Source organism: Mandrillus leucophaeus, unplaced genomic scaffold, assembly GCF_000951045.1.
Source record: "Mandrillus leucophaeus isolate KB7577 unplaced genomic scaffold, Mleu.le_1.0 Scaffold443, whole genome shotgun sequence".
NCBI classification, from domain to species: Eukaryota; Metazoa; Chordata; class Mammalia; order Primates; family Cercopithecidae; genus Mandrillus; species Mandrillus leucophaeus.
In genome coordinates, this window is record NW_012104732.1 from 1,510,848 (window position 1) to 1,526,091 (window position 15,244).

Below are 15,244 nucleotides of genomic sequence, written 5' to 3' on the forward strand. Positions count from 1 at the left end.
AAAAAAAAAAAAAAAAAAGAAAAAAAGAGAAATCTTTTCTCACAAAGACGTGTTCCAAAGCTTTGAGAGAATGAATGGATGGTCATTTCAAAACTAAGCAAACGTATTTCTGAGTTTTTGAAGCTAAACAGTCAATGCATGCACATGTTAAAAAAAATAATCCCACACTACAAGAGGGTAGTGTTAAAATGAAAAGTCAGTGTTCCTTCTGCCACAGATCACCATCCCATCTGCCTCCTTCAGGGAAAACCACACAGATTCATTCCCCTGTATCTTCCCAGAAATATTACAGATATTACACCCACCCATGTGTATCTATATCCCTGGATTCTTATATAAAATACTATCATACAATGTACACTGATGGTTTTCAAATCTAGCTGCATATCAAAATCACTTGGGAGGCTTAAGAAACACACCACAACTTAGACCCTACATCAGATCAATTAACTCTGAGGCTCCAGAGAAGGGGCCTAGGTGTTGGTATTTTTTATTTTAGGCTCCCCAGGTGGTGCTAACGTGCCGTCTGGACTGACAGTCACAGCTGCACACTGTCCTACACCTCTTTTTCCCCCTTAATGTGCCTTTGAAGGTAGCTCTAGACCAGCACATACAGAACTACCTAATTCCTCTGTAGTACTGGATAGTACTCAACTCTACCATTTATTTAGGCCGTCCTTTATTGATAGCTATTCCTGCTGTTTCCACTCTTTGGACATCATTCATTTGCCTCTCCAGACACAATCTTAACCCTGATCTCTTCTCTGGGATCTAACCAGCACAGATTTCTTCAACAGGGCTTTTGCAATCTCTGGCTTCCTGTTGGGTTCACCAATGGGGAGCTCTTTAGACTAGCCGGGGAAGGAGAGGGCCAAGGCATTTATTCCATTTCTGAAAGGTCTGGCTGTGTCCCTTGACCAAAGGTCACTGCTCCTGTCAAGGCACCAACTCGTATATCCTTCTGGGATCCTGTACCACTTTCCTCTCACGTCCTCTTAGCTAAGGGTGGTGACTGGGCAGCAGCTGCTAGCCCTGACTTACTGTACTATCTCTTGTGATTCCTCGGCACCAACTCTTTGGTAAATAAACCCTCCTTGAGTTACGTTATTTCAAATGCACCAAAGTTTCTTCTTAGGATCATAATACGTCATCCTTGGATGAACACCTTTGTCTTTATTTGTTTGTGGACAATAACATCTTGGTTTTCTCTGAAGACAAGACTTCTCCTGTATAGGGCAACAAGAGGTAATAGGATAGTCTGTAATGCAGCTATTTTATCCCTTTTCTGAGTATTTTTGACAACAGCCAAGGAATAGCCCCATCACCAGCTGCTTTCACTTTGTAAAGCATATTAGAAGGAACATTAAAGCAATGTCTTAGAACTCCACTGCTTCCTTGTGAAGGAAGGTGATAGATACTAGAAGAGAATTTGATAGTGCAAATGCAGTGAATGACTAAGATGCTACATTTCCAAATAATTTTTTTTTCAGAAGTTCTTTTCCTTTTTGCTATAATGACAGTCAAATCAACACACAGTCCTAGGCTGAAGAGGAATTCCTAAGGCTAAATTCTTCCCCAGTGGAAAGTTGAGATTGCAATTGGTTTCTAGTCTAATTAGTGTAGTTTCCAGTTGGCTCCACCCAACGGAGGAACAATAGGGTAGGGGGCTTTGACCAACGCTCTTTGATGTCTGTCTTGGAAGAGGAGCACTTCTATTGATTTCAGTGTATTTTATTATTTATAGTTAATTTAATTTGGGGTATTTTAATTCATTTTTAAAATTATATCAATGCTTTTAATCTGTGTTGCTTTATGTTACATCAGGATCAAACAAATAAAAATAAATACTGAGTGTCCATCTGCTGCCATCATGTGAAGAAATCAATACTAGGGGTTTGTTCATTGGTAGTGGGGGCAGTCTGAGAGCAAATAATAAGAAGGAATAAAAACAATAGTAGAAACCAATTTTTATTGATTGGTTTTATTGACTGATACTCTGAACGAGGCCATTTACTAAGTATGAGGAAGGCATTATCTTATAACCTTAAAAGTAGGTATTATTATTATTATTATTGTTACCATTTCACGGAAGAGGTTTAGCTCAGAGATAGCAAATAACTTTCCCAAGTTTACACAGTTAGGAAATGGTAGAGCTGAGGCTTGACCCTGGTAGATCCACAATCAGGCCACACAGGTTTTGCTCTGCCCCAGATTCTCAAGCTTACCAATGCTATACCCATAACCCATAACCCATTTCAGTCTTCAGAAAGTTATTTGTGGCCATATACTTACATATAAACAAAATCTCTGTTCTCTGGAAGGATCTTTACCATAATAATGCCATCCATTATGAGAAATACATTTCCGCCCTCAAAAGTAGAGTGTTGATTTAGAATAGCATTTTCTAAACCATGGAATGCTGTTTCAAGAGGCTTAAGAGAAGTGCTGTAGAAATCATGTACTATGGTCAATGTATTTAGGAAGTGTACCATAACAGATGCCCTTTCATGATGGACATATTAAAGGCCCAGAAGTTCTCTAGTCAATAATTGGTTGATCTGGCCAGGCATGGTGGCTCATGCCTATAGTCCCAGCACTTTGGGAGGCTGAGGCAGGCGGATCACTTGAGGTCAGGAGTTCAAGACCAGCCTGGCCAACATGGTGAAACCCTGTCTCTACCAAAACATACAAAAATTAGCTGAATGTGGTGGTGTGCACCTGTAGTCAGAGCTACTTGGGAGGCTGAGGTGGGAGAACTGCTTGAACCCAGGATGTGGAGGTTGCAGTGGGCTGAGATCACACCACTGACCTCCAGCCTGGATGACAGAGTGAGACTCCGTCTCGAGAAAAAAAGAAAAAAAAGAATCTGTTGAACTTAGTCCAATGCAGCTCTTGCCCCCTTCCCTTCCTGTACCAGTTTGGGAAATGCTGATTTAGACATCTGTAATCTGTCCACGTTGATGCTCATCCATCACCTTCAGTATCACATAGCCTGGGAGCTATTTTTCTGTCAATACCAGCATCTTGATCTTTTCATGTTACACACACCATAGATAAACAATAAAAATATCTACTGGCTTAATTGATGCATCCACCCTGTCTTGATTTGTAACCAACAGGCACGCATTTGCAAAGCAGCTGACCGGGTTTTTTGGGGGAGATTGAAAGTGCAGCACTGGTGAGCTAATAAGTTCCTGTGAAAAGCAAACCCATCCCTCTTCAGCCGTATAAGCTGTGACTGATCCCAAAAGCCACGGGCAGAGCTCAGTTAAGCCTCAGTACTGTCATCACTGCACAGACAATCAGAGGGTGCTGGTGATGACACAGGCTTGGCCCTGAGAGCTCTACACTGAGGTAAGTCCTGATTTTATTCTGGTGGAAGTCCATGAGCTTAACGTACTAGATCACTATGCACTATGGCTCTCAGACTTGAGCATGTATCAGAATCATCTGCAGGGTTTGGTAAAACACAGATTACAGGGCCTTCCTTCTAGAACATGCTGATCCTGTAGGTCTGGGGTGGGGCCTGAGATTCTGTAGATCTAACAGGCTCCCAGATAACGCCAATGATGCTGGTCCCAGGACCACACTCCGAGAACCAGTGCACAGGAACTAAGAGTCTGCCTTGGAAGACCAGTGTAATAGAGAACAAATGAAGCCTACGGTAGATCCTGCATGGCTCTCCAGATCGCTAATGCAGAGAAGGAGTTAAAAACAAGATTCTAAGGCTGTTTCCAACTAGGAATGCTTTCCTAGCTAAGTAAGCATCTGCTTTCCAGATTGACTAAAAAAGGTTTCAAAAGCAGTACTTGAACTCTAATGTACTTTTAATTTACCCAATTTAGAATCTGAATCTATGAATAAGATCCCTCAGATTAAATACACAGAGGTAGAAACAATTCTAATCCTAAATAAGAAAAATAACACTTTAGAGTTCCTTCAAAGTTCCCTTACAGGCATAACAATGCTGAAAAGTCATGCAAAATCTTAAGCGTCTTTCCTTCCCATATATTCTACCAAAAATTTGAGATTTAAAATGCCTAAACTTACACAAATAAAATACAATGTCATAAGGCACTTGAGGGCAGCTAAATTCAAAATGAAATTCAGTCATTCATACCTTTAATTAAACCCCAAGACTTTAAGCATGTAGTATACATCAGGGCAATTTTTGGAAACTGTTTTAGGTTATTTAGCAAGATTTATAAGTTTAAAGAAAAAATACAGACCCTTTCTATGATTTTAGCTTGTACAGGAGAAAAGAACAGAACAATATGTGTAAAGGAAAACATTTTTCCGTTTGTGATTTCCACTCTGCTGGAAAACAGGGATGTGGCTAGGCATTCAGAAGGCGCCCTGTCCCTACCTCCTCCCATACCCCCTCTGCTGACAGGCCGTAGAGATCCAAGTGTCACCAATGGGTCCCCGGTGCTTGGGAAGGAAATCCTGCTGGCTCACCAAGTGTGAGGGCTGTCTCAAGCAATTTTTATATTTTAAAAAAGAAGAACCACCACTAATAACCAAACCCATTTATCTAATAAAAATTGGATGGAGGCAGGAATCTCCACCCTCAACCAAGGGAAGCCCAGCTGGGCTCCTGATTGATGAGTGAGATCTTGCTTAGGGAAAGGGAAAAGCGGACATGAAGCCACTCAGAAAATGGGTCACACCAGTAACAAACTGAAAATGTCAAGGGAACGTGGCCTAGTTACGGGGCAGAGCTGTGGCTTCCACAGTCCAGGAGCCTGAGGTGACAGAGGGAGGGTATCTGGCATGTCCAAGAAACAACAATGAACGAGTAAGTAAGCTGGAATCACCAAGGGCACTGTGGGGAGCAAGGAGAGGCAAATGAATCCTCTTGAGAACAATGAGGTGTTCAGGTTATTTCCAAAGGTAAGGAATGTCACCGAGTTTTCAGGCAAACCGGTCTGAAGAGACCTTTTCTGCCTGGAGGTGGGTGAGAAACAGAATCCTCAATCTAAAAGGAAATATCCTTCTCCACAAAAAGCTGATCCAGCCACAGAGGAAAACTTCCTCTTTCAAAGCCTCACATTCCAAAGGATGACAAATAGAGACAATTCTAGTAAAATCATAGCTGCCTGTTTGGGTGTAACCCTTTGGCATAAAATAGCATGGGGATGGTAAAATTGCTTTTTTTAAAAAAAGATGTCATTAATTATCACTTGTCTAATGCATATTATTCACTTTGCCATGCATTTGGTCTCAATAAATAACAGCTATGCACACAACTTATCAGGTACCCTGTGGGATTTAGAGGTTTCCAAAGCTTCCAGGAACAGGGCGTGGCGTGTCTACCCTAGCTGGTCTTGCTTTAAGGAGGGGTAACACTTGCCTCTACAGCAGAAGTTCCTTCCTCCTCTTCAATGATAACTTACAGCCTGGACTGAGTTATAGCTCCAGTCTCAGATTCAAGGTAGGAGGCTGGTGGGGGAAGGTGAGTGGGACAGCCGGGGACATTTCTCTGCACAGGAAAAATACATACCATGGCTGAGGGACTGGAGAAAATGTAAGGATAGTGTGTGGGGGTAGCCCTCCAAAATAATACTAATAATTGCCATACACAGTACTAAAATATGTAAATAAAAGATGATCTTACTTAATTTTCATGCCACTTTATTTGAGGAGGTTATGATCACACTGTTTTACAGATGAGAAAATTGAGGTACAGAGAGCTAACGTCACTTGCCTCCTTCCCCTCCAAATCCCTATGTCCTTGATTCTCCATTAGCTTTCTCCCTGGGACTTCTCAATATACTGTGTGATATACTGTGTTAAACACTGATTTATCTCCTGTCTCCACTAGAATATAAAATCCATGAAAGCAGAAACTCTTTTTTTTTTTCTTAATATTTTTAAATCACTGTACCTTCAGCACTCAGAACACCACCAGGCCCACAGTAGGAGTTCAACTGATATTTGTGGAATGAATGCTGACCAGCTAAGCTGAAGATACGTAAAATCTGAGAGATATCTCTGAAAGCAAGTCTTCCCTGAATTTCATCAGAGAGCAGCTGAATCAAACTCAGAAGCCAGCAATGTTTCAGAGAAACAACTCTGTCTGGACGCAGGCCTTGTTTATCCTTTGAATTCCAGGGACTGTTCTCTGGCCACTGAGACAGGAGAGGAAGGTTGACTCTGGCAGAATCTGCAGGCGTTTGGCATGCGTGTCTTTTAGGTCACCAGAAATAACTTGGAAATGCATGAGAGGGTGTGTTAAGGGGGAAGGACGAGAAAAAATTAGTTTTATTTATGAGGCTACTGAGCAGTTAGTTATTTTTTAGGGGTGGGGACCACTTAGGCAGAGAGAACTCCAAGGTTGGGTTCCATCATTGTGGTAATCATCCCAGCCTTCCTAGTTTTCTTTCAATCTTTCAATCTTTGTGGTCTAAAGAAGGCATTCACCTAGTTGTTTCTAATTTGGGGAAATTACTGCAGCATGTTATGTCCCTGGTGGGGCGTCCCCTGACTTCTTTCTCAGCATTTGTTTACTTCCTCCTTTAAAATCACTCTCTCCCAGAAGGGAGTTGGCATGATGCCCCACTGGTCATCGTGGAAGGAGAGGACGATTTGTTTCTGCAGCCCTCGGTAAGCACCCATTGAACGACCCTCACCCTTGGAAGTAGATAAGCCCCACTTCCTCCACCAGAGAGAGTGGAAGGTGGTGGTGGTAGCGGGCATGCTCAGGTCCAGGGACTGGTATCATCAGCCAGGCAATGTTGATGCCAGAACTAAAACCTAGGGTTTCCTGCTTTCCATTCCAATGTTTGAGCCACCTTTCTTGTTTGCCTCTGCCATTAGCCATACATTTTGTTTCTTAAATTTCTTAGAATCTCAGTTACGAGTTGTTTTCTTTCCAAGAAGATTCTGAAAACTGAGAGGCCAGTCTCCATGCTGCACTATGCTATAGTGAGACCCTTCCATACCTTTCTATGCATGCAGACAGATCAGCCCCATCCCAAGACAGCTGGCCATGACTCCAAGGTCACAAACTCACAGGCCTTGTATCAGTTTACTATCACTGCATATGAAACCACCCTAAACTCACTGGGTTCCCACAACCACAATGTGATATTTATCATGAACCTATAGGTTGTCTGGGAAGCTTTTGGCTGGGCTTGCCTGATTCACCCAGGTGAGCGGCATTCAACTGGTTGGTGGTCCCGATACTGAGCTGGGCTGAGAGAGATAGCTGGGCTTCTCTCTCCCGTAATCTGTCATCTTTAAGGAGGCTACAACAGGCTTCTTCACATGGTGACTGGGTTCCAAGAGGATGAGAGAGAAAGCTGTGAGGCATTGTGGCCTGGGCTCGGGAAGGCACATGATGTCACTTCCTCCACATTCTATTGGCCAAAATAAGTCAAAGGGTAAAGACCAGCCTAGATTCAAGGGCTCTAGCTCTTAATGGGAGGGATTCCAAAGATTCTGTGGCCACTTTTAATTGACTATGGGCCTACAGGCATTAGGTATAAAAGTGAAGCAGGCCAGCTGTGAGATAATAGAGACCAGAGAGCATCATCTGCTCCCAAGTTCCACACAGGTTTAGTATAGCCACCTCTTCTGAAATTTCAAAAGAAGCTGGAAATCTGGATTTAAAAAGATATATTAATAGACTCTATTTTTTAGAGCAGTTTTGGGTTTACAGAAAAATTGCATGAAAGTTTTACACATACCCTCTCTATTTCTACATTCTGAGTTTCCTTAATTATTAACATCTTGCATTAACGCAATACACTGGTTACAACTCATGAACCAATATTTATATTGGTTCATTATTATTAACTTAAAGGCCATAGTTTACATTAGCATTCAGTCTTCGTGTTCTATGGGTTTTGACAAATGCATAATATCTTGTGTATATCCCATTCGAGCATCACACAGAATAGTCTCACCGTGAAAAAAATGTCCCGTGCTCCAAATATTCATCCCTGTTCCTCTCCCCAGAATCCCTGGCGACCATAGATCTTTTTATTGATTCCGTAATTTTGCATTTTCCAGAAAGCCATATATTTGGTATTATATCATATTGTAGTCTTCTCAGATTGATTTCTTGTTTTTTGAGATGGAGTCTTGCTCTGTAGCCCAGGCTGGAGTGTGGTGGCGTGATCTCAGCTCACCGCAACCTCTGCCTCCCAGGTTCAACCCATTCTCCTGCCTCAGCCTCCTGAGCCTGGGGCTACAGGCCCACACCACCATGCCCAGCTAAGTTTTTTTTTTTTTTTTTTTTTTAAGAGATGGGGTTTCACCATGTTGTCCAGGCTGGTCTCAAACTCCTGACCTCAAGTGATCTGCCTGCCTTGGCCTCCCAAAGTGCTGGGATTACAGGTGTGAGCCACTGCGCCCTGCCAGGCTGACTTCTTTTACTTAGCAATACGCATTAAAAGTTCCCCCATGTCTTTTCATGGCTGGAGAGTTCATTTTTAAAAATCATTGAATACTATAGCATTGTCTGCGTGCACCATAGTTTGTTTATCCATTTTCATGTACTGATAGACATCTTGGTTGCTTCCCAAGTTTTGGCAATTATAAATAAAGCTACTAACAAAATCCATGTGCAGGTTTTTGTGTAGACATAAATTTCAACTCATTTGGGTGAATACCAAAGAGCATGATTGCTGGATTGTATGCTTAGAATATGTTTGGTTTTGTGAAAAACCACCAAACTGTCTTCCAAAAATGGCTGTATCACTTTGTATTCCCACCAGCAATGAGTGAGAGTTCCCACTGCTCCACATCCTTGCCAGCATCCGATGTTGTCAGTGTTCTGGAATTTTGGCCATTCTCATAGGTGTGTAGTGGTATCTCACTGTTGTTTTTATTTGTATTTCCCTGAAGACATAAGAAGTGAATCATATTTTTTATGCTTACTTGATACCTGTATGTCCTTTTTGATTAGGTATCTGTTCATATTTTTTGCTCATATTTTAATTGGGTTCTTTGTTTACCTATTATTGAATTTTAAAAGTTCTTTGTATATTTTGGATACTGATCCTTTATCAGATACGTGTTTTGCAAATATTTTCTCCTAGTGTGTGGCTTGTCTTTTCATTCTCTTGAGTGTCTTTCACAGAGCAGAAGTTTTTAGTTTAAACAAAGTCCAACTTAACAAGCTTTTATCTCACGGATTATACTTTGAATGTCATATCTAGTAAGTCATAATTATATCCAAGGCCACCTAGGTTTTATCCTATGTTATCTTCTAGAAGTTTTACAGTTTTGCATTTTACATTTAGACCTATGGTCCATTTGGAATTAGTTTCTGTGAAAGGTATGATGTCTGTATCTAGATTCATTTTTGTGCATGTGGATGTCCAATTGTTCCAGCATGAAATCTGAATTTTATGTGAAGTCTCCTGATTTTAAAGGTTCATTCAAGTCTTTTTTTTGGTAGTAGTGGTACCGGAGGAATTACAGCTCCCCTCTCCCCTAATATACATGTCTGCAGAATGCATTATCCATTCTAGATAATCTCTGCCTCCTTCATCCCTCTTACCTGGAATGCTCTTCATCCATCCACCTAAGTTTTTCCTAATGCCCACCTCACACTCCATCTACCAGACCTTTCCCACTACTTCGACCTGGTGTGTGCACTCAGCAGATACTCAGGTAATAGTGGTTAAAATCTAAACACACTATGATTTGTAAGTCCCTATTAGCACTGCCATATGCCACTGCCTTTCTTCCTTAGCTAGACTGAACTCTTGGGGAAGACAGGAACCCTCTTTTTCTGGTTTACCCCAGGTAGCTTGGCATGCATGGGTCTGGGCATAAAATAGGTTCAGCCACAGTTGTTAACAATTTCAGACTAGCTGGACTTTGGTCCTGACTTACCAATTGTCCTTTGTTCTTCAGGAGAGATGGCTACTTCAGGAGTCAAGCTGAGGACCTGCTAAAGATTTAAACCCAGCAGCCTTGCCCTGGCACAGGTAGAATGATGGCATCTCTAATTTTGATGTCTGATTTAGCATTACATTCATGTAAATAAGAGCGCCCTGATATCCTTGGAGAATTAGGGAAGATTAATAATACCGCAAAATGTATCATCAGAGGTACCACTGTATTATGAGTTATAAACATGTTTCTTTTGCTATTTTTCTATCTGGTCATAATGATATCCCAGTCATTACAAAAAATAGTGAAATAAAGGAGTGAAATAAAAAGAACAGATAGCTTCATGGTGGCTGGTTCCGCACCTCATGCCTATTTAATAGTCAAGCTAATGGTAATCCTCCCAGCTCACCTATGTTCCTCATTTTCATCTGCATCATTAAGTGTTCCCACTGGAGGAGCTCTGGACACTTCCAACCGAACAATGATGGCGGGAACAAATGGGTCCACATCTGGGGCTGAGACCCAAGTGGTCTCGAGTGATTGTTACCATGGCACATCTGTGTGCCGACAGATTTCTCAGAATCAATTTGCTCAGGGAAAGTACTGTGGGTCCATTTGTTAGGACTGCCTAACAGCCATGCATGATCCACACCAGCAAATCCCAGGCAGAAAATATCAGGGAGACAGGAACCCAGGAAAACCACCTCACTGCCTTGGGTTTGAGAAGTGGCTGTGAGCCTGCCTGCAGAGCTTATGGGGGACTTTGGCATGGCTGCCACTCAGGGCCATGGCAGACGCTGGTATCAGTGCTGGTGCGGGTACTGCTTCTACCTCGGGGAACAACCTTCCCTGACCTTAAGACTCAAAGGTATCAATCAGCGACTCACTCGGCTTGGAAGGACAGTGGTCTTGTTGGAGGCACACCCACACTTCCTTTTCTAATCCTCCTCCAGAGACAAACAAGTAGAACCATTCCTGTTATCACCCTCCCTTCCCTAGAAAAGCCCCCCAGATCTGTACCAGGCAGGGAACAGTCCCTCTGGGTGGTGTGAAGTAGGCAGAGCGATTCCTAGGATGTTATGGAAAAAAAAAAATCGTATCTAGACACCTAAAAAATAAAAAATCCCAAGCCTTCTCCTTAGGACCTGTTTAAAAGACACACCCCCCTTTTCCACTTAGCTGCTTAAGCAACCTCTTTGTACACACTGTACTCAGCAGTGACTCAGGGGCTCACAGCTACCAGCCACTGAAAAAAAAAAAAAAAATTACAGACCACTCATTGGTAGTGGCTGGCTAAAATCAGGGGATGTTAAGCAACTTGGGCTAGAAATTCAACCTTGCTCATACACAGCAAGAAATAACTTTAGCAACTGCTAGGTACAGAAAATTAAACCAACTGAAGAAAAAAAAAGTAAAGAAAATAGAATCTCCCTAAAGTCCAGGAAAGCGGGTATAGGAGCACCTAAGAAGGCCAAACCTCAAGGCAGGGAGGCTCCCTAGGCAAGCCCAGCCATGGAGAACCAGAAGAGACTCACTGCCCATAAGCTGAACAAATTCAATTATTTTGAGGTCCTGAGGCACTGGTCCACTTCTTGGTGAAGGAACATGCGATTTACCTCTCAACGGGCAAATAATTAAGCTTCCTGAACATCAGTATGATTTAAAGCTGCCAACAACTAAAAAGACCTGATATTCTCAGTTTAAGATTTCATCCCACAGTATAGTAACATTTTTATTATGTACCTCTTACGTCCATTTTGGAGTCATCTCTCCTCCCAAGTATTTAATAGCCCTTAGTATCTTCTAAGGCATTATCAGACTCATTTTGCAGATTTGTAAATATCTCATAGCGATTGAATGACAGGGTACTGCCATGAAACTATGGCATGCGGAGGAGCAGTAAAAGGTTACTGACATCCTAGCATCTCACCGCCTTGCTAGTGTCTCCCCACGTGAAACAACCGCCCTGAAGACAGTCTGTGGCTGAACCTCAATCTATTTTCACTTAGAGAAAGGCAAAATCATCTCTGTTTTTTCCTGAGTCTTACATAACTGTAGCCTGAGAGTCCAACTGTTCTGGTCATGGCCTCACATTCTTTCTGCAAAGGCGCTAGTTGACAAGATTTATGGGATGGTCTAAAGAAGCATGCGAAGCAATGTGGGTTGAAACCATGAGGGAGAACTTTCTGATCCTAGCAGAGTAGATCTAGTTTCTGTGGAGGGCTAGACAACCAGCCCCCAAACTAATTGTCCTGACTATGGGTGCTCAATGCCCAAAAATAAAGCAAAAAGGGTTCTTCTCTTTAATAGTATCTGTTAAGAAGTCATACTCATGCTAAGGTTTGAGGATGTGAAGACACAAAGGGCTCCTGGAGCCTCTTCCTTATGGAAGCGGACACGGAGGCGGCACTGAACATTTCCAACATAGTCAGTGGGGAGGGAAACCGAGACAACATGGATGAGTGAAACAAACTCGGCCACAGAGCTGCTACAGCCCCTGGATGTTTGTAAAACTTACAGAAATTGCTTTTCATGCCCAGCAGCCAGCACAGGCAATAGCTATCACCAAAGCCATCTCAGCAGGACGGTAAATCAAAAATCACCAAGGCTAAGAAGCAGTATGTTAAGAATAACGACTCCCTCTGAGATGATGATGCTTGAAAAACCCACAACAAGCCAGCTGAGCTCCCAGTTTAGGGAGGAGGTTTAAATAATGTTCAGGGGACAATGGTCCGAAGTCAGATGGAGCCAGATAGCAAATTCTAGGTGGAATGGCTGACCAAAGTCCTTGTGGGGTAGGCAGCTGGACATCATACTTACAGTGAGTTGGGCCGGGTGGGTTTGACCACAGCCAGGTCTGGGTCACTGGAGTTCATGTTGGGCTGTAAGCTGCTGCTGGAATTAAGGATGCTGTTTGGATTTGATGAGACAGATTCCAAACTGGAGTTGATGATGCTGTTCCTTTGTTCCTCTGGGGGGAAAAAGTCACAAGTCCCATATTACTATTATTGCATAGCGACGGTCTATTGCTACATGCACAAAAATTTATAAAGAATAAGACTGGATTAAGATCTCTGATCCCAGGGAAGCTTAAGAAACAACATAGAAAAGGTTAAGAATTAAAAGTGGGAAAGGAAGAGTCAAGGGGGAACAGGTGACTCGAAATTTTAAAGCAAACCCCCTTCCTCGTTGTAACAGGATATATCTCCCCTTTAATATAAGCCAGGATTTTTTCTAAAAGTGGCCCTACCATGGCACCATAAATTGCATCTTCTTTTGACTGGCAGATTGCCAGACTAGAGAAAAGTCTTCATAGACCCCCTCACATTCACCCAGATCCCCTTGGCTTCTGTGACACTCACCTTTCATTCTAAAACTCCTGTCTCTAATATTGCTCTAATTCATCAGGCCATGTCCCACCTCCAATTCCATAGAGCCTCACCAGAGAAGATCTACTATTCAGCCACCAATGTCCTTATGACTCCAACAGTCTAAATTCCTGACCCTTTCTCAGACACGTATTTCGGTGTTGCCTCTAGCTCCATGTACTTGGTGTTTAACTTCAAGTGAATTCTTTGATAAATCACTCTGTACTGGGCTGCAGAATGGTTTGCCTATAAACAACAACAAAATACCTGAGTCCATAGTCCCAGCAGTCATATTCACGCTTGGAGAATATTGCCAAGCCAAGAGACAGAAAAGCTGAGTTCTCTTCAAGCCCTGACTGGCTATGTGACCTCAGGCAATCTCTACTTGATCTTGGATTCCTGGTTAACAATCTATAAAATGGGGAGAACAAGAACTGCCTTTCACAGCTTGTGGAACTGTCATGAGGATCAAGTGGGATCACAGGCAGGAATGTATCTTGTAAACTTCAGAATACCGCTCAAAGAACAGAACTTTATGTTCTTCCCATCTTTAAAAACTTGGAATCATGAACGGAAAACACAATTTTTGAAGATAATTTAGCTAAATGGTACAGGCACCCATCATTGCTGTAGCAAAATATTATAGATGTGGAATGTGATTCTTGTCCTCTATTGATTACAGATATACCATACTAAAATCAACTGATACTTCTGGCAATTAATTCACTTAAACATAATATCTAGGCTAATCCTGGACCTTTTTGCAGTGAGTCAGGGGTATGTCACAATATGTCCCTCACAGGATAGTCTAGAGTCAGTGGTATGATAATTTAAAGGGCAACATTTGAACTCAGGTCTCTTTAGGCAACTAAGAGGATGATGTGTCATAAAAATACTTTTCCTTTTGCACGAGTCATGTCTGTAAAAATAAAGTATGCTTATGAAGTGATTTTACAGTAAGCCTCACACTAAATACATACACACTCACCCCAATACCCCTGATATCTTAGCAAATCCTTAATGCCCTGGATAAAGCCCCACAGGAGAGAGAAAAACCCTATGAGGCTACCTCCTGACTACTGAACTCAAAGTAGATTTGGAAAAAGTAGATTGAACTGATGTCTGAGATTTAGAACTGTTCATATTTTAAGAGCTTCATTTTTGAACAAAAACGACAACAAAGAGAAGCCAAAAGAGTTACACTGAGCCAAGATGTAGGAGGACTAACAGGGCCTGTAAATGGGAACTTCCTACCAGAAAGAAAAACAACACTAAGATTACATAATAAGGGGATCACTGAGAGATTGGATGTGCCATTTATCAGTATGAATCAGTATCAGTAAGATTTTCCTTTTTACAAAACACGCATACAAAGATGCCCGAAAGACCATGAGGAGCTCGAGACTACCATATAAAGAAAGAGAGTGAGGACGGTTCCCCGGGCTTCAACTGGAGACATTTACTGCTTCACAGGATAGGACAGAGAAACAGGTTTATTAACTTGATTTTGAGAAGCTTAAAGGGCCAAGTTTGCGTGACATAATTCTCTGGAAACAGAAGACGGTAACTATCGCTCACATTTCTCCTGTGATTATATTTACTTTTCCAGGAGAGGATTATCATTCTACAAACTAAAAACAGTATCTTGCTAAAAGTATATTCGTCTTTCTAAAACGTTAGCAGAAGATTATTTTTCTCCCTTACTATCCATCAGTAAAGGAGGGTATAAAAATGTATCATAAGGCTTCATAGTTTTACAGCCAAGAGGGCCAAATATGCATCCTAAGAGGCCAACTCTTTATTGGTATCCCTTGCTGGGACAAATGACAAGAAAACCCAGAAACCTGGCACTGCCTGACTATAAAACGACTACAATTTTGTAGAAGAAAGGTCTCATCATCTGTAGACAATACATAATGAGACTGAGAACATCTAGGTAGAGGATCTAAGCTGAAAGGCTGACAATCTTTACTGAGGGTGAGTAGGCAGGTGAGGATTATTCCAGGGAAAGGGTGGAGAATAAGATC

General features: G+C 42.0%; 1 protein-coding gene across 3 annotated transcripts in view; it reads right to left on the reverse strand.

The window, feature by feature from the left end:
• Positions 1–15,244, reverse strand: part of ARHGAP26 (Rho GTPase activating protein 26) — a 488,449-nt gene that overhangs the window by 64,717 nt on the left and 408,488 nt on the right. For all 3 annotated transcript variants that reach the window (XM_011994161.1, XM_011994160.1, XM_011994158.1), the window contains exon 20: positions 12,670–12,820. In XM_011994161.1, the coding sequence (XP_011849551.1) occupies positions 12,670–12,820 (151 nt within the window). The remainder of the gene's footprint in view (positions 1–12,669; positions 12,821–15,244) is intronic.